This window comes from Vanacampus margaritifer, chromosome 9 (genome assembly GCF_051991255.1).
Source record: "Vanacampus margaritifer isolate UIUO_Vmar chromosome 9, RoL_Vmar_1.0, whole genome shotgun sequence".
NCBI classification, from domain to species: Eukaryota; Metazoa; Chordata; class Actinopteri; order Syngnathiformes; family Syngnathidae; genus Vanacampus; species Vanacampus margaritifer.
This window is the reverse complement of record NC_135440.1, coordinates 25639329-25659492: the sequence shown is the minus strand read 5'-3', so window position 1 is coordinate 25659492 and position 20164 is coordinate 25639329. Positions and strand designations below refer to the sequence as shown.

The 20164-nt window shown below is 42.6% G+C and overlaps 1 protein-coding gene across 4 annotated transcripts; it reads left to right on the top strand.

Annotated features, from left to right (window-relative positions):
• The first annotated feature begins 139 nt into the window (after window positions 1-139).
• pianp (PILR alpha associated neural protein) lies at window positions 140-18760 on the top strand. 4 transcript variants are annotated; one of them, XR_013295296.1, is made up of 5 exons: window positions 140-1400; window positions 1730-1808; window positions 15140-15286; window positions 15663-15808; window positions 17604-18760. XR_013295296.1 is itself a non-coding variant. In XM_077575398.1 (5 exons), the coding sequence occupies exons 1-5, from the start codon at window positions 909-911 to the stop codon at window positions 15682-15684; spliced, it is 666 nt and encodes a 221-aa protein (XP_077431524.1). In that variant the 5' UTR covers window positions 140-908; the 3' UTR covers window positions 15685-18760. The 4 variants fall into 4 exon arrangements, 2 of the variants coding, with proteins under 2 accessions (XP_077431524.1, XP_077431523.1); XR_013295295.1 differs by having other exon boundaries at window positions 17389-18760; XM_077575398.1 differs by having other exon boundaries at window positions 140-919; window positions 994-1400; window positions 15663-18760.
• Window positions 18761-20164: the final 1404 nt, after the last annotated feature.

Below are 20164 nucleotides of genomic sequence, written 5' to 3'. Positions count from 1 at the left end.
GGTCCCGTTTTCAAAACGCCGACCCGACCCGGCTTAAGCGGCCGCCGAGCATGTAAATGAATGTAAATTCAATTATACTCCATCTTCCCTCGGCTTTGTTTTTCCTCTAAAGCATCCTTGCAGTTATTATAATTGAAGTTTTTTTTTTTTTTTGTGCCCGCCCCCTCCTTCTCCTTCCTATGAAATGAGCTTATAAACATCACTTTGTGCCACGTCAAATGTGTTCCCTTTTAATTTAAAAACACACATAATTAGCATTTAAATCTCTCTCTGACAGTCTGCCTCGCTGTATTCCTCTCTCTCTCTCTCTCTCGGACTCAAAATGTCTCGGTCGCTAAGGCAACCAATGCACCCCCCACCCCCCCCCCCCCCCCCCTCCATCCCGCGCTGTGTATCTCCCCTTTTCTCCGCGCCTCATTCCCTCTTCCCACCCAGCAGAGGTAGGCACCGATCTGCGTCGGGAGCGCGTGAGTGACATTTGCTTGGCATCGGCGCGCTCCAGTAATAGATGAGAAGTTGGCTCAAAGTATCATTGCGAAGTATCGGCCGCGTGCGTGCGTGACGTGACGTGACGTGACGTCGCTAATGATGATTTATGGGTTTGGCCGTCAACGCATGCGACCGGTCCGGGTGTACTTTTTTTTTTGGGGGCGGCGCCGTTTATCGGGCGCAGATGTGCGAGAGCGTGCGGGACATAATTGAGCGTTCAAACTTGAGATGGCCCGAGGGAGCGAGTATATTTAGAAAAGATTAGAGAGCGGGATTTATGCCAATATTATCAACTGTGTGGATCGGAGATAGAGAGAAAAGCTGGACCCTCCCCCTTTTGTTTTCCTCTCTTTTGCTCGTCTTGTCTCATCTTCCAGAGATGATCGGCGCGCCGGCGTGTCAGTGAACACAGCGAAGCGATGGAGAGATGGTAAAAAGCGAGTTTCGGGTGCGAAAAGAAGGCAACTTGTCATTTTTTTTTTTTTTGGTCTTCTCCTCCTCCAGCTCCATCGCTCCTGTCGCACGACTGACCGCCCTGGTCTCCCTCGTCCTGGTCGCCCTGGTGACGCAGCCTTCCAGCTGTCACCGTGACGACGAGGGCGAGGAGCGGGCGGACGCCCTGGCCGTCCAGATGTCGGTCACCACCCAGGTGACGCCCACCCCGCTGTGGGCGGTGGTGTGGGGGCCCACGCAGCCGCTGGAGGACGAGACCTACCGCCTGCTCTCCAGCCAGGAGACCGAGCACCTGCGCCAGCACGGGAGCCAGCGGGAGGCCAGCACCGCCGCCGCCGCCGCCGCCGCCTCCGAGGACTGGCTGTACCCCGACGCCAGCACGCATCCCGAAGAGGAGGCGTCCCTGGGGTCGTGGGAGCGAGAGGGCGTGGAGGACGGGAAGGCCGAGCTGCAGGAAGGTGGGTGGCGCCGCATTGCCAGGAGGGCTCCTGGGAATTAACTGTCATGCGGGTGAAGGCTGCCCCCCCCCCCCCGACCCCCCCTCTTTCCATGCGAGCGCAGTCAGCTGCGTCTGGAAAGCCTCATAAAGTTGGCATCACTCACGGCGAGCAATCGGCCGCCGTCAAGATATGTGGAAGCCGCCGCGGGATGGCGTTTTTTTTTTGTTGTCTTTTTGCACATCCAATTTCATGTTCAGCTGCCCTCATTGATTTCTTCTTTTGTTCTTGGCGCAATTAGACACGGTCACGCTCTGACAATAGTGGCTGTGTGTGTGCGTGTGTTACAGTGGACCCTCAGTTCTACGTCACTGTGACCATCTCCACGCTGCTCATCCTCACCGCAATCATCATCACGGCAAAACTCTGGTAGGAACTTCCTCTTCTTATCGTCATGTCGGTCCGAGCATTTGGAACTTAAAGGGATACTTGACTCATTGAAAAGTTCATATTTTGTCCAGAATTAATTTGGTAACTTCATTATTTTTCATGAACAATTATTACCTTTAAAAAAAAAAAAAAAAATCAAAAATTCAATTTGCTGTCGACTATAAATGACATCACCTGTGCTGAGGAAGTAGATAACGACCAATCACGGCTCAGTTTACTGACCAAACCCAGAAAACAGGTGAGCCATGATTGGTCGTTATCTACTTCCTCAACACAGGTCATCTTCAGTCGACAGCAAGTGGAAAATTTGGTTTTTAAAGCTATTAACTCATTCACTGCCAATGACGGTTATAAACGTCAAAAATCCATTTTAACCATTTCTATTAGTTACAACATTTTTTTTCCCCACTTTTGTTAACCAAATTGAAAAAACTATAAAAACAACTTTTATTGTACATTTAGAACATAGAAAATTTGTGATGTGTGTAATCATGAGTTAACTAGCGAAGTCATGCGATAAATTACAATTAAAATTTTTAACCACCTGAAGCCCCGAATTTTTTATTATCTTTTCTTTTCTTTAAATTAATTCACTGCCATTGACGGCTATAAACGTCAAAAATTCATTTGAACTATTTCTATTAGTTTAAAATTTTTTCCCCACTTTTGTTAACAAAGTAAAAAAAAATATATATATTAAAAAAAACTTTTATTGTATATTTAGAACAGATATAAAATTTGTGATTAATTGTGAGTTAACTAGTGAAGTCATGCAATTAATTACAATCAAAAATTTTAACCACCTAAAACCCCGAATTTTTAATAATCTTTTCTTTTTTCTTTATTAATTCACTGCTATTGACGGCTATAAAAGTAAAAAAAATAATTTTAACTATTTCTATTAGTTTAAAAAAAAAATCACTTTTGTAAACAAGGGTATGAAAACTTAAATTTTTTTTATTGTACGTTTAGGAGAGATATAAAATTTGTGATTAATCGTGAGCTAATTAGTGGAGTCATGCGATTAATTATGATCATTTTTGAAAACTATCACTAATACTACTAATTAAAGAAATTTTAATTAAATACAGTACACCAAAAATGCTGATTATTAAAAGTATAATGGCTTTGCTTTGGCCAACTAATCAGGGGACAGAAAAATGATGACATCATCAAATGCCAGCCCTTGATGATGATCTTGAAATCTGATTGGTTAAAGGGATATTTGACTCACTGAGCCATTTCTCGTAGTAAAAAAGTTCATATTTTGTCCAGAACTAATTTGATAACTTTATTATTTTTCATGCACAATTAATACCTTTAAAATACATTTTCCCACTTGCTGTCGACTGATGATGACATCACTTGTGCTGAGGAAGTAGGTAACGACCACCTGTTTTCTGGATTTAGTCAGTCGTTATCTACTTCCTTGGCACAGGTGATGTCATCTTCAGTTGACAGCAAATTGAACCTTTTGCTTTTTTTTAAAGGTAATAATTGTTCATGAAAAATAATGAAGTCACCAAATTCATTCTGGACAAAATATGAACGTTTTGCTGTTAAAAATGACTCAACGAATCAAGTATCCCTTTAAAGAAACAATCTCATTGCTAATGTAGTTTAAGTTACATCGACCGGCACTGTGGAGGGGTGAAGGCCCTGGGCAGATTACATTGACATGGCAATGATTGGACAAACAAAAAAAAAATCATAGAGAAATATTGTTAAATGTTTCAGCCCGGATTGCATCGCATGGCCAAAACAAAGGACGGTTTTAAAGTAATGAGCAGATCGGTAAGAGGTTCAATGGGATATTCTTGGCCCCTTAAAGCAATAATGTGCCGCAGTGCCTTGCAGGATGAACACAGGATCAATTTGTAATTCACGCAGTTAACATTTCCCAAGGTTCTATACGGTACACAAGAAGGCAGCCATTCTATTTTTTTTTTTTTTGCCACATGGATGTTAATGATGACAAAATATGAGGGTAGTTTGTGTCACAGTAATTGCTTGTTCAAGTTTAATGGTTGGCTAAGTTGCATGAGATTTTGAGATTATGAACAGTGCGCGACCAGCTAGTTAGCGCCACCTACATTTACTGCCGTACGTGCTGTTTTTCAATGGATTGTTTGTGCAGTGGAAAAAAGATAGTACAGTACTGTAATGTCCTCTCAAGTGGGCAAGGAGAGCTGCTTTCTTTACATTATTTTGTCCTTAAGTATTCATTTATGGAGGGGTGTTTGAATTTCAGTTTTATTTTTTATTATATATTATTTAATTTTTTTCCATTAAAAACATTTTTATATTGTTTTTTGTGTGTGGCTAGAACAAATGAATGGATTTTTTCCCCCAGAGAATTTCAATTCAGAAAACTAATTTGATATGCGCAAAGTACATTGACCAGAAAATAACATTTTATTCATATTATATTTTTTAATTACCGGTAATCGGTTAGCGGAATTTTGTTCTGCCAAATATCGGGATCGCCACCGGCCTCGAAAAAAAATCCATAATGGTGGGATTTTACGACAGCATTTGTGTATGTAAGTAACTCATTTGCTCCCAAAAACATATAAATATGTTCTATTTTAAATGTTTTAAGTGTCCCAAAGACGTATTTATACGTTTGTGTTTTTTTTGGGGGGGGGGGGGGGGGTAGAGCATACAGGAAGTTTTGATGCAGCCTCTCATCTGCAGAGAACGGGTGAAGCAATGGTAGTTATTACACAAACGACCAGCAGGTGGCAGCAGAGTATAAGAGATCAACCAGGGCTATGTTGCAAACAAGCTCATTTACCCACAGTTCCAAAAAGATTTGTGAATAATGATGAATACTAATGCTAATTGCAGCAAAACGGAAACAGATAGAATTTTTTTCCCTGATGAAAGAAGAGACTCTAATCTTTCTTTTGGTAGATTCTATGTTTTTATAGCAATAGAACACAATATTCTGCGGACTTTGCAAAATCAGTCAAAATGCAGTCAAACAGCCGGGAGCGAAGGGGGTTGCTTCAGTGCAAATGGCTGCCAGTGAATAAGTTAATAAGCTTTGCATGGAGCCAGGTACTCGGAGATCAGATATCGAATACGTTGCCGTACAGACGATTGCTCGTGTTGGTTACGAGGAAGTTCGAAACGAGGATGAAGTTTGTCCAAATGTGAATTTGAAGCCATCGCCCACAGCGGTGCAGGATCACAGAACGCTGGACCCGCTCTTTGGACTTGCCACTTATCCAGCCGACATGTGTTTGGAGGAAGCCGGCGCAAGGGGGAAAAGATCCAAACTAAGCTGTCAAGGCTGTTTCCATCCGTTCTCGCCCTCTAATGAACTCCACGGCTGACCTTGTTTCCTCTGTGGCTTTTTGCCTTCAACGCAGGAGGCTGAGGAGTTAAGACACGAGTGGGAGCTCGGCGCCGAGCTGCTGTCAGCCCCGCGCGCAGGAAGATCGTGCTATTCCGCGCGGAAAGATGTCAGCAGAAAGCCCATGTGTTTGTTTGCCTTTCATTTAGAGACTCCTTTTTTGTACTCTTATTCATTTCATGTTAGTAGAAAATACAGCGATGCCTTCAGATACGACAAAGTTGTACTTTGCATAAACTGTGCTGCTGCTGCTCACCTTGGCCACTTGGGGGCAGCATACGTCCTAGTTCCTCTTAGCTCATTTCATCTCCTTGCAGAGGATAAACACATGACTGAGTATTTGAATGCGAAAATTTGTTAAGTTAAGCTAGCAGACTAAAAGGCTAAGCCACAACTTGTACACGTTAAGTTTAACAAACCTTAATCTATTTTTTTTTTTTTAAAGAATTGAAATGCAAAAGGTGTGCTTATTATGAAATCAATTGAATTGAGTTGATTGTCGCTAGTAGTGGACAAATGATGCTTCAATTCAGAGGTGGCAAATCCAGGTTCCCTAGCTAGCTTCCATGGTGCTCGTTTATCTGCTAGGGAGCTAGCTAAGTAGCACGTGAAGCTAAAGCCAAACTGGGGGATGCTAGCTCCCTAGCTAGCTTCTATGGTGCTTGTTTACCTGCTAGGGAGCTAGCTAGCTAGCGCATGGAGCTACAACCCAACTGTGGGATGAATGCTAGCTCACTAGCTCACTGCCATGGTGCTCGTTTACCTGCTAGGGAGCTAGCTAGCTAGCACCTGGATCTAAAGCCAAACTGTGGGATGCTAGCTTCCTAGCTAGCTCCCATGGTGCTTGTTTACCTGCTAGGGAGCTAGCTAGCAAGCACCTGGATCTAAAGCCAAACTGGGGGATGCTAGCTCCCTAGCTAGCTCCTATGGTGCTTGTTTACCTGCTAGGGAGCTAGCTAGCTAGCACATGGAGCTACAACCCAACTGTGGGATGAATGCTAGCTCACTAGCTCACTGCCATGGTGCTCGTTTACCTGCTAGGGAGCTAGCTAGCTAGCACCTGGATCTAAAGCCAAACTGTGGGATGCTAGCTTCCTAGCTAGCTCCCATGGTGCTTGTTTACCTGCTAGGGAGCTAGCTAGCAAGCACCTGGATCTAAAGCCAAACTGTGGGATGCTAGCTCCCTAGCTAGCTCCCATGGTGCTCGTTTACCTGCTAGGGCGCTAGCTAGCTAGTTAGCTAGCATCATTGGTTAAAGCCAATCTGTGGCAGGATTTTTACTTTCTGGACTTGGATTTGCCACCTGTGTGCTTCATTTTGACTCCCCTACGGCAGCAGAAACGTACATTTATTTATATTTAAACCAAGAGCACCATCTAGAGGGTTAAAAAAAAAAAGGATTTTCTCAAACTGTGTTCATCCCCCGTTTAACATAAATTCTTCCCCGTGTGTAAATTGTCTCTAATCATAGATGACACACATATAGAGAAAATGCCACTATTGGGCCACCCTGTTGCTAACCAAATCAGCAGCACCCGCCAGATCAATGAAAGTCGTGCCGTGTAGCTTTTCCGTCTTCCTATCGCCACTTGAGGTTCAAATCACAAAGAAGCGCCGCAACGTTTACCTGTATTGATAACACTTTTAAAGATTTGCTTTCACTCTTAAAAAATGTTCATATTCCAGCTGCCATCACGCGGCTAATACACGGGCCGGCCGTGGCTAATATACGGCGCCGGCCGAAAGTGGCCATTAGCGGGAAATGGGCGACTCATCCAGATGATCTAGTGCCGCACTTGCACGCTTTGCTGATCAGACCAATAATGTCAAGTTGATTTGACCGCCGGCTCTTCCCGCGCCTTGTTTTCCCGCGCCTTGTTTTCCCGCGTCTTCCCCCGTCATGCGTTTTCTCTTCTTTTATGTCGCTTATTTATGCCTTCGCTCGCCGTCTCCTGACTGCTAATCGTAATTTTTCACTTCCGCGCCTGGAAACGCCATCATTTGCTCCACTTCATATTCCCTTTTCGTTCGCTCAGATTTGCCCTCACAGTTGTCTTAAATGATCAAAACCTCCCTCGTCCCACTCGTCCCGCTCGGGCCTCGGTTGGCCTGGTGGGGATTTGCTTTCTTGCTCTCAATACCTGTGCCCCCCCTTCCCGCCCCCGCACTTCTTTCCTTCGGGTTCTTGGCTTTCTATCGGTATTGTAATTGCGTCTGCCTGCCTTTAATGCGGTCGTCTTTGCATCTTATCTGCGACACCTTGTCTCCTTTGTGTCCCGGTGCTGCCAGCGTGGCTGCAGTTTAATCCTCCGGTTTTCCTGCGAGCTGCTTCGCGGTTAACAAAAAAGGAAAAGAAAAAAAAAAACGCTGCTCTTCAGTCAGAAATGTTTCAGTCATGTTTCGGGTGTTCTTGTTGTTTTTATCTGTGGTTGGTGTTTTTTGTCTTGTGTTCCTGGTTTCTTCCCTTGTCTCGTTATGTCGAACCACGTCCACCTGTGTGTGCGTCCTCCCTTCCCCAGGTGTGCCTCATTAGTGTTGGTGTATTTAGTCGGTTGTGTTTGTCCAGTCGTGGTGGCTGCATTGTCATGTGTGGAAGTTCGTGCGTCAAGTCTTCACCACAGCCAAGTCATCATGGCCACGGTAAACGACCACCATGGGAGCTAGCTAGCTAGCGAGCTAGCATCCCACAGTTTGGCTTTAGCTCTAGGTGCTTGCTAGCTAGCTCCCTAGCAGGTAAACAAGCACCATGGGAGCTAGCTAGGAAGCTAGCATCCCACAGTTTAGGTTTAGCTCCAGGTGCTAGCTAGCTAGCTCCCTCGTCACAGCTAACCAAGCCGTCCTCGTCACAAAAAAACCAAGCCATCCTCGTCACAGCTAACCAAGCCGTCCTCGTCACAAAAAAACAAGCCGTCCTCGTCACAAAAAAACAAGCCGTCCTCGTCACAAAAAACCAAGCCGTCCTCGCCACAGCTAACCAAGCCGTCCTCGCCACAGCTAACCAAGCCGTCCTCGTCACAAAAAAACAAGCCGTCCTCGTCACAAAAAAACCAAGCCATCCTCGTCACAAAAAACCAAGCCATCCTTGTCACAAAAAACCAAGCCATCCTCGTCACAGCAAACCAAGCCGTCCTCGTCACAGCAAACCAAGCCGTCCTCGTCACAGCTAACCAAGCCGTCCTCGTCACAGCTAACCAAGCCGTCCTCGTCACAAAAAAACAAGCCATCCTCGTCACAAAAAACCAAGCCATCCTCGTCACAAAAAACCAAGCCATCCTCGTCACAAAAAACAAGCCATCCTCGTCACAAAAAAACAAGCCATCCTCGTCACAAAAAAACAAGCCATCCTCGTCACAGCTAACCAAGCCGTCCTCGTCACAGCTAACCAAGCCGTCCTCGTCACAGCTAACCAAGCCGTCCTCGTCACAAAAAACCAAGCCATCCTCTTCACAAAAAAACAAGCCATCCTCGTCACAGCAAACCAAGCCATCCTCGTCACAAAAAACCAAGCCATCCTCGTCACAAAAAAACAAGCCATCCTCGTCACAGCTAACCAAGCCGTCCTCGTCACAGCTAACCAAGCCGTCCTCGTCACAGCTAACCAAGCCGTCCTCGTCACAAAAAACCAAGCCATCCTCTTCACAAAAAACCAAGCCGTCCTCGTCACAGCTAACCAAGCCGTCCTCGTCACAGCTAACCAAGCCGTCCTCGTCACAAAAAAACAAGCCATCCTCGTCACAAAAAAACAAGCCATCCTCGTCACAAAAAACCAAGCCATCCTCGTCACAAAAAACAAGCCATCCTCGTCACAAAAAAACAAGCCATCCTCGTCACAAAAAAACAAGCCATCCTCGTCACAGCTAACCAAGCCGTCCTCGTCACAGCTAACCAAGCCGTCCTCGTCACAGCTAACCAAGCCGTCCTCGTCACAAAAAACCAAGCCATCCTCTTCACAAAAAAACAAGCCATCCTCGTCACAGCAAACCAAGCCATCCTCGTCACAAAAAACCAAGCCATCCTCGTCACAAAAAAACAAGCCATCCTCGTCACAGCTAACCAAGCCGTCCTCGTCACAGCTAACCAAGCCGTCCTCGTCACAGCTAACCAAGCCGTCCTCGTCACAAAAAACCAAGCCATCCTCTTCACAAAAAACCAAGCCATCCTCGTCACAGCAAACCAAGCCATCCTCGTCACAAAAAACCAAGCCATCCTCGTCACAAAAAAACAAGCCATCCTCGTCACAGCTAACCAAGCCGTCCTCGTCACAGCTAACCAAGCCGTCCTCGTCACAGCTAACCAAGCCGTCCTCGTCACAAAAAAACAAGCCGTCCTCGTCACAGCTAACCAAGCCGTCCTCGTCACAAAAAACCAAGCCATCCTCGTCACAGCGAACCAAGCCATCCTCGTCACAGCCAAGTAGCCATTGTCCCAGCCAAGTAGCCTTCATCACAGCCAGGTCATCATGGCCACAGCCAAGCCGTCCTCGTCACAGACAAGTCATCATGGCCACAGCCAAGCCGTCCTCGTCACAGACAAGTAGCCATAGCCCCAGCCAAGTCAAGTCAAGGCACATCAGGTCCCGTCACGTCACGCTCGTTCCAATCATGACGACCATTTCACTCACGTCCCCGTCCAGTCATGATTGTCTGCTCACCTTTCTCCCTACCTTTCATTAAAGTTCCTCATATTGCACTTGATTCCCGCATTTGGGTCCGCCATCCCTCAACCACTCGCGTCCATCATGACAAGACAGAACCTAACTGTTGCTTCTCGAATTAGCCTCGGCCGTGACCTTTATTCAAACTGCAGGCGAGGTAGCACATTGTGAAGCGTGATGGACTGGCTGGCGCTCGGGTGTCATAAATGTGTAAATAACGCCATGTGTTGGATGGGAGGAAGGGGGGGTGGTGGGGGGGGGTCGGTGCAGATGGACTGAAACGATAGCGTAGAGTGGAAAGTGGCCAGCGTCCATCTGAGTGTGATTACAGAAGAGCGGCATATCAGCGCAGAGTTGTTTTGCAGGCGCTAAAAATGGTTGGCGTGATGAAGTCAAGCTTGACGGAGGCTGACGACAGGACAGGTGTTGCCGAGGTCGGATGAGGACAAAGGATTGCTTTTGTGGAGAACATACAGCTCGGTTATGGATTCTGAAAGGAATCCTTTGGCGTTTTTTTTTTTTTTTTACAAATTCTGGCCCCATTAGTTCATCATCTCAAACCAATTATTAACTAGGGGTGTCAGGCCATTACAATTTTTAATCCTAATTAATTGCATGACTTCAATTGTTTACTCACGGTTAATTGCCTCTTTTATATCTGTTCTAAATGTACAATAAAAAAAAAAAAATTCTTATTCTTAACATAAAAGTGGTAGTTAGTGGTTAGTGGTTAAGACTGGTTTAGTAGTATGTTTAGGGGACACTTAGTTACTGGGTTAGAGTAGGTTTTGTGACATTGTCTCGGTTAGTGGGTTCAGTGACGATTATTTCAGGAATCGATTAATCTGTCAATTATTTTTTTCGATTAATCGGATGACCCAAAAAAAGTTTACATTTCCATCGCTTTTTTCAAAATCAGGACAATATTTTTCAATCGACAGGAGCACAACCATTACATTAAGTGATTCTGTTTTGGTCTATAATGTGAGAAAATATTTTTGGGATTGTTTCAGTAAAGTTAAAGTCATTTTTACAGAAATCGGAGAATATTTACTGTTGATTGGCAGAAATTGTGAGAATTTGGAAATATAAGATATTTAAACGATTCATTGACTACTATAATAATTATCTATTAACTTTATCATTGAGGAATCGATTAATTGTTGTGCCTCTAGTACAGGTTTGATTCAGTAGTTCAGGTTAATGTGGGGTTTAGTGGCACGGTTACTACGGCAGAGTTGAGATTCAGGTAGGGTTGAGTTTATGAGCATCCGTATTAGCATTCCAAATGTCACACGATGCAGGAGAGAAACCATTCGCAGGCGCCAGTCGCAAGCAGAAGCGGATTGCAACCGCGACGTGAACATCAGAGATGATGATTTGTTTTGAGCCGCGACAGTCTTGTGACAGCTTTAATCCTAGCATGTCGGAATCTATCAATACATCAGGAACAAACAACAAAGTGAGAGCCAAGTTAATATTTGTGATTGACAATCTTGTCAAACCCCCCCCCATCAAGAAAAACAAGAAGTATTGAAACATCAAGTGCGCATGTTGTTCTCTGTATGTAAAAAGCTGCTTGACTTTTCGCCTGCTTCCTCGTTTGAGGATTATTCTGCTGTGGTTCAAAGAATTGAATTTGTCCGTGGAGCACATTGCAGCATCTTTTCATGCAAACTCGCAAAGCCTGTGATGTCATCGCCCATCGTGCATTGCACAGGTGTTGAGGCAGCTGCCACTTTCAGTGCATTTCCTCGCTGTTTTCGGCCGCTGCAGGCACAAGCGACACTTACTGCGATATGCTTTGTGGATTAAGGTTTTCATATCTTGGGTCTCATATATACAGGCAAGGAGTTTTTGTGTGTGTAGAAATGCACACCTTCGCTTTCAAGTAGACAGGTCTTTCCAGAGTATCAACACTCCCAAGAAGCAATGAACTTAAAGACATAAAAAGTCATCCATTTTGGCTATTTCAGGTTCATTTTTGTTTTTTCGTCTTTTTGAGGAATAGAGTTTTTGGAAAGAAAATAATTTGCATTCAATTCTAAAAAGAAACTTGTTCGAAAGGTTTTTTTGTCTGATGACAACACAAGTCAGGTCTCATCCAATTGTTGCCAATTTTTAAGAGAATTTACTGAAAATGCGCAAACCGGACATGCGACTTACGCCCGTTTCCATCTGTTCTTCTTTTGTGAATTTTGAGAAGGGACTCCGCCGCTGTAGGGGGCAGTATACACCATGTGATCCATCAGTAATTTAAAAGAAGAAGAAGACCAGGAAGTGACTGCAATTTTGTAATTCTTGATAAACGGTAGCGTTTCTCTGCTGTTTTCCATCTAAAATAGCATTAATATTCACTTTTTAAATTAATTCCAAAATGATTTCAATTTTGTTGTCACCCCAAACATACCTTACTTTACTTTTTTATACGCAAAATCCACCCCCTCTAAGCGTAAAAGCTTTTTTGGGCAAATTTTAGGCCCTTTTTTGAATTTCTAGCATTTCCATTCAGTTTTTAATTTTTGCATTTGTTGAAAATTCAAATAAAAATGGGTGGATGGAAATCCAACTACAGGTGAACACGAAATTGTGGATAAATTAAAGTTCATGTTTTCTTTTTGTGTGTGAACATATCACGACCGTCAAGTATGAAACACAACATTTGAAAATCTTGCATGTGCTGAAGTTCCCACCCTCAAAAGATTCACCCCCCCCCCCCCATTGTGTTGTATTGATATAAAAACATGAACCTACCAAAAGAGATATTAGACACTCTTCTTTCCTCAGGGAAAAAAGTACATTTCTATCCGTTTCCATTTTGTAGCAATTAGCATCAGAATATAGCTAACTTCCATCATTATTCACAAATCTGTTTAAAACAGTGGGGGAAAGAGCTTTTTTCAACATGACCCTGGTTGATCTCCTTTGCTCTGCAGCCACCTGCTGGTCGTTTGTGTCATAACTACCACTTCTTCAACCGATATTTGCAGTTGAGAGGCTGCATCAAAAAGCCTTCTGTATAGCATACTCACCAAAAAAAAAAAAACATAACGTATAAATACGTCTTTGGGACCTAATTATTAACTCTTTGACTGCCAGACGTTTTCAGAAAAGGGATGCCGTGGGTGCCAGCCGATTTAAGCATTTTTGACTCATCTTTCAAGGTCCACAGAAAATTATGTGTTTGGACTATGGAAACACACATACTATCAAATGAAAGATTGGACTCTCATCTTTCATCAGAAAAAAAAGTTTGTTTCTACTTTATTCCGTTTTTCCGTAATCAACAATAGAAAATGGTTAGTTTCACCTCTGTTTTGAAAAAAAAAAAAAACCGTCTTTTAACGTCTTTGGCACTCCTCCATATGATTTTACTAAACGTTATTTAACGTTTTTGGCAGTCAAAGAGTTAATCAATCATATTTAAACATTAAAATAGAACATATGTATACATTTTTGGGAGCAAATGAGTTAAAGTCATGTTCCGGTACAGACGCATGTTTGCTGCAAAGGCATGTATAACTAATTATTGGGGGGATATTTGCAGCGACGTATTTAGAATGTGCGGAAAGTCTGACGGTGCCGTCGCAAGCCCAGCCCGCCATTTCTCGCACCTCCCAACAGTCACGTTAAGTGGCATTAAAAAACAAAGGATGTCTTCTAGAAAGCCAACAAAACTCTCCCACAATAATTCACCTCCTTTTACTAGCAAAGCTAGCAAAGCTCAACCCCTCCCCGATTGACTCGGCGCCTCCCACTTCTCTTCCCACGGACATTGTTTTTAACGAGTCCAATGAGGGCGACTAATCCCCTCCCGCATTGGCAGCGTTAATGCGTTTGCCGATGTGAAAATGACTCGGCCGCTCCCGACGCTCTCTCCCTTGTCGTTTTCTCGCCTCGTCCTCCTCACCCAGTGGTGGCCACGGGGCTACATTTACAACCCAAATGATCATAATTGGTCCAAGAAATTGGATTCATTTATTCGGAATCAGTTGTGCTGGTCTAACTTAAAATTTTATTTTTTTTTTACTCATTCAATCCCCAAAACGTATAATACGGCTTAAAGCAATGACAGTTATTACGAAAAACGGCCAGCAGGTGGCAGCAGAGTATAAGAGATCAACTATTGGGAGCTGCACACACCTCTCACTGTCTCAATCGTGACTATGCAAAGTTGCCACATAGCTGGAGGGGAGTCCAATCGCAATCAACTCTTCTTACTACAGTCTTTCAACAGCTCATCTGTGGAAATTTTGTTTCGCTGGAGAGTAAGATGTGGTGAAAAAATGTCTAATGGAATCAGTATGCTAATTTTAGCTTTAATTAGCATAATATTTGAAAAACAAATATATATATATATATATATATATATATATATATATATATATATATATTTGTTTTTCAAATTGTTCCCCAGTGTTATAAAATAAAAACAAAAAATGTTAAAAAATTACAATAAATAATTTTCAAAATACTGTATTACGTTACTTTTCAATCAGTTGGTCAGAACAAGCCAAAATGGACTGACCTACAATATATTCCAACCTCAATTCTGTTCCTATACGTATAGATGTCCAATCAGATGACATCATGTACGTGTTGCTATGGCAATCTAATCTGCCCTTATTTTTAATTAGTCGTGCTGGCTGCTGCAATTCAAACTATACTAGCAATGTTTCCAATCAGATTTCAAATTTGTCCCGGCACTCAATGATGACATCAGCACGTTTCCATCCTCTCATTGGTCGGTCACAGCAATTATTAAAAATGATTTATTCAGCATCTCTGGTGAGGATTACGCATTCATTTTTGTTTGTTTATGCTATGCTAAGTAGATAAATATTGATTCGGTAATGCTGTAGATAATATGTGACAGTTGTGTGCTATTCTTTTTCTTTTTTTAAATAGTATTTTCTGTTATTGTGACCCGATAGTGATGGTATTAATACATAGGGACGTAACGATAACGGCAATATCGTGATATCATGATATTAAAACTGCCACAATATTTTCATTGTCATGTCACCATATTAAAAGCAGCTGTTAAAAAAGTCAGATTGATTTCCATATGTGCCGGTCTAGCACCCTCTGGTGGCTAGTTTTTTTCAGTGCAGTTTAATTTTCATAAGGGATGTTTTGGCCCTTCTATGTTTAAAATCCACGTTAATCGTCACGTAATACGCTTGTGAGCGAAAACTGTGTTTTGTGACCTCATCCGTCCGCTTGAACGTCCCTCATCCTCAATGGTGCTCATTCTCCTTTCTTCGCCCGCATCCATCCATCCATCCCTCACAGTTACGATCGCAGCTGTTCCCGGCATCCGCCCCCGCTGTCCCGCGGCGTGGCCCCGCCCCTCTCCCGCGCGCTCCCGTGCTCCCTGGCGTCGGAGGAGAGCCGGCAGACGCTGCACAGCACCTCCTCCTCCTTCGCCGACCGGGAGAGGTAAGGACCCGCTTAAGAAAAGTGTGCGGCGCCGCGTACTGTAATTGGACGGCAGCGCTCGCGTTCTCCGAGGAGCGTTCAGCCCGGGAGCGTTGACAAGTATTTTGTTTTGTTTTTTTCGTGATGAGTCACTCTGGGGCCCCCCTGTGAAAAGGCCACCATCCGCAGAATGATGCTTGTGTTCAAGGGTATTTAGAGTTAATCTCAATAAGGATAATTATAGTGCTGCACTTCTCCTTCTCGGTCCCTTGTGATGCAGCTTGAGTAGTTTGGGAGTGCGTTCCATCTTCAGCTTCAGGCCTCTCCGTTCCACTTTACACAGACTTCTGTTTTAGTTTTTTTAAACACTTCTTTCTTGTCTTGTCTCCTGTGTCAGGATCCCGGTCGTGAACCTCTGAAGTGGCTCTTTTTCCATATGGCGAACACTTCTAACGGAGCCTCCAGAATTTTTGGGGGTCTCCCCCGCCTGCAGCAGCGTTTTTCATTTTCTCCCAAACTGTGAAATACGTTCAGGGACCGCAGGTATTCAAGCCGCCGCGCAAACTCCTCGGCTTCCCTGAGGTCTTAAAACCTAAACTCATCACGGCCGCCTCTTTCTTTCCTTCCTTCCTTCCTTCCTTCCTTTCCCGCGTGCTCGGCGTAAATATCCTCTGCGTGGCTGTCACGGGCCCCGAGCGGTGCCAAGCGCGAGCCCGCCGTGACGAATTGGCAAACAAACAATTTAACAGCCGTGCAGCATCCCGTTTGAGGGCCCAATCTCGCTCCCTGCGCTTCCAGTCGCACAACTACACGTCGCAAGGCGCTTCGCTATTCTCACACCACAAACAAAACAAAACTAAATCACGTTTTCTTGCTTGTAAAATGGCGGGTGTCAATGTCATTTTCATCACAGGTCACATACAGTCGTAGTTAGGATTTCCAATGGAGGGCGGTTATGAGTGTGAAAAGTAAATTTATGACATATTACGTGTGCACAATTGCCGCTGCAGTTTGATTGGTGTTACATTGGTGCCTTGAGATACGAAAATCATAGATTTTTTTTGCTTTTCAACAACTCTAATACTCACAGGCATACTGTATATTCTTTTTTTTTTCTCTATGAAAATCTTCTTCCTTTGTATGACTCATACTGCAATGAATTAATCTTGATGCACAAACTAATTCTTTAGAGTTAATTACTGTATGGTATAACTATATTTCTGTACAAATTATATGATAACCATAAAACATGTTACAAAAATGGGAAGTTGGAACGGATTAATGGCCTTTCCATTCATTTCAATGGGTGAAAATGATTTGACATATTAATTAATTTTTTTAATTTTTTTTAAATTAAGAGCGTAGACATGGAACAAATTAAACTCGTATCTCAAGGTACAATTGTATATTATATTAACAACAAAATACATTGGAAATCAAAAGTCACTTGGCGAAAATATTCAAGTAGAAGGAGCCAAAAGACTACCAGTAATTGGTGGTTTTGTAATTTTCTATAAATGCCATTTGTCCAAGTGAAGACCCTCAACTCACTTCAAAATAGGGCTGCAAATACTTTTTTTTTTTTTCTCAATAATCTATCTGGAGCTGACAAATATTAATTTCATACCATTCAGATGGTATCACCTTGGCTGAGCACAAAAACAGTGAGTAGAAAACTTCTTCAGGGAGTAACGGAGAGAGAAAAACAAAATCTGTGCAATTGTGAAGACCGAACCGCAAATACGCAGATGGCTTCCCAATATTTGTTATTAAGTGAATAAAAATGTCAATTTCAGTCCAGATTTTCTGCAAGCATCCACTTCGCAAGAAACAAAGTAAGACATTGTTTGCTTTAGTGGGCCCCAAAACGTGAAGCGAGGGGCCGCATCTGGCCCTCGGGCCCTGATTTTGACACCCGTGTTCATCTCCGAACAAGGATTGGCATATTTCACAAATCTGTTTGGCGGAGCTGCAGCCAATGTGTTTAACATGTCACGCTCTAAAAATGCACTCCCGCTTCAAGCCTCGGAAAAATGCTAATTCTTTGTATGTGTGTGTGTGTGTGTGTTTTTTTTTTTTTTTCCTGCTGGTTTTCCTCATGATTTGTTTCCTTAATTATTTAGCAGTCACCTCTTTGTTCACACTGGGATGCGATGAGCAACGCTTACTCTTCTTCAAAATATCCATCACCTGACTGGCTATTGGAGCAACCAATCCCAATGGTGTTTTTTTTTGTGCGTCTTTGTGTTCGCTTGACAACACTGACAGATTTATGTCGTCATGGACAGCCAAGAACTACCGCAACAAGGCAAGGTGGATTTTTATTTTTTTTTGACAGGCATTGCATTGTGGAAATAAGAACCATCATCTGCCTTCACATCTAATCACTGTTCATCATTGGAAAGCGGCACCAAAGGAACTTTCAAGGGAACGTTCATGTCGCCCGCCTCATAACAATCAAATGTATTATTCATAAATGTCTATTTTATCTATCGGCTTGTGACGTCTTCTAGAACCTCGCAAAGACGCGTGTCAGTTTGTCTTCGATGAAACTTTTCTAAGCAGCTTTCAGATGGCATGTGGACGAAAGTATTGAGACACTAGGCCATTTTCAAATGTGGTATTGCGCAAGGTCCACGTTTACTAGTACGCATTTTTCCCCCCGCCAGGACTGGCCATCAGGAATTTCCTGAACAGCTGGTCCATTTTTGGGCTAATCGCCCTCACCCCGGTACATTTTCGGGGAGGTCAAATCCCCCACATTGACGGATAGGTTTACATCTCCGTTGAACATTTTCCTGGATGTACGAATTTTGTTCACAGCCCATTCCTGGTCCTCACTATTTTTTCTCTCTCCAAATTTTAATACATAACACGATTAAAAAAAATTCAATATTTATATATATATTTTTTACATAATACAATGAATTTTATTTTATTTTTTTCAAATTTTAATACATAACAGGATTACATTTTTTTTCTCCCCAAATTTTATTGCGTAACACGATTACTTTTTTCAAATTGCATTACATAATAAGATTGCACTTTTTATTTTATTCAAATGTTAATACATAACGATTACAATTTTTTTCTAATTACATAATTCGATTACATTTTTTGTTTTTTCAAATTTTAATACATAACAATTTTTTATTATTATTACATATGATTTTAAAAAATTACTTCACATTTTAATACATAACACGATTACATTTCCCCCCCAAATTGTAACTCATCAATTGTCGCTTAATTGTCTTACTAATGAGGAAAAAGAGCATACTAGTACGTGAACCCTAATCTGGCTATCAAGGTTATGGAATAAATGCTGCTGTCCCAATACTTTTGCCCTCATGCCGTTTCTTCCACTACAAGCGTCGTGCTGGTGACGTCATGCGTGGCTCGTGATCCAGTCTTGTGATTTTTAGTACAACTCCTGTAGGACTATGGTCTTTCTGTACCATGCAAGTTCAATAAAGACAACACTAGTGTTTTAAACTGTGTGTCTACCCACTTCATTTTTCAGTCCATTTTGCGTCTACCCACTTGTGAATCCGCATGGATGTGCAATTTTTGCGCACCATTCAGCCATGACCACTGATCAGTATATATTACTGGACCAACTCAGCCAGAGCCGGCCGGGCTGTGCTATCGGCTATCCAGTCATATATACAGATCAGTGGATTAAAAGTTGATTAAAAATAATTCAAATAATTAAAAAAAAGATTCAAATAATAATAAAAAAAAGATTAAAATCACAAAAATAATTACAATTTAAAAAAATAAGAAAAGATTAAAAATAAAAAATAATTTAAATAAAAGATTATTAAAAATTTAAAAAAAAATAATTAAAATATTTTGTTAAATAGAAAATATTATTATTATTTTTTTTTTAAATAAAATAGATTATTAAAAATTAGGGACATCAGGCAATTAAAATTTGTAATCATAAATAATTGCATGATTTCACTAGTTAACTCACGATTGATCAAAAATTTTACATCTGTTCTAAATATACAATTAAAAAAATGGCAGTGAATGAGTTAATGTTATAGTAGATAACATAGTCACGTTTACTTCACAATAAATTCCTTTTAAATTACAAACTGCTCCTAATTCATTCATGGTCATTTTATTATTGTGCATAATTACAAATGATGTTTTTTTTTGTCACCGTCTCCAAAACAGGGCGTTTTTCTAGAAGCGGGGGGAAAAAAAAGGAGGTAAAATTTATAGTATAGCCAATTCTCCAGTGACCGCTGCACCACTGGCAAAAGCAAAACTCTATTTGAATAGCCAGCCTGCGTTCTAGCACCTTCAAGCAAAAAATGTGGAGTAGTTGATTGATTTTGCAGCTTTGAAACAAATCCCGCGGCACGTGTCAATCACGGCAACCGCCAAAGGCACTTTCGGAACGAGGCGAGCGTTTATCTCGACACCTCGCATGCATTCCGCCAGATGCGGGCAGATTAGCGAGATGCTCGCTGAGAATTTCCCCCGTGCACAGTTGCTCACGCTCGTGTCAATACAATCAGGGAGGGGCGCGCCGGAGGGGAAACAGTGTATCGAGATGCGCAAAATTACTGTCCGCCCAGTCGGGATATTTCACCCATCGGGGTAATTGATCGGTCTGGCTGAGGTGAGCGACTCGCTGCGGCACCTGCGCCGCGAGGTGTGAAGTCGTGCGTGCCCGCTGCGGCGCCATCACTCACATGCTCACACCTTTGGGAAAAATAAATATGGAAAAGGACCACAGATTAGACGCCCAATTCACGCTGATGAGGGGTTGGGGGAGTTGCGAGTTCCACGACATTGAGTGAAATTAACGCCACTATTTATAAATGTGGAGGACAAGATGCAACGTAGCAACGTAATTATTACTGTTCTCGCCCAACAGCCAAG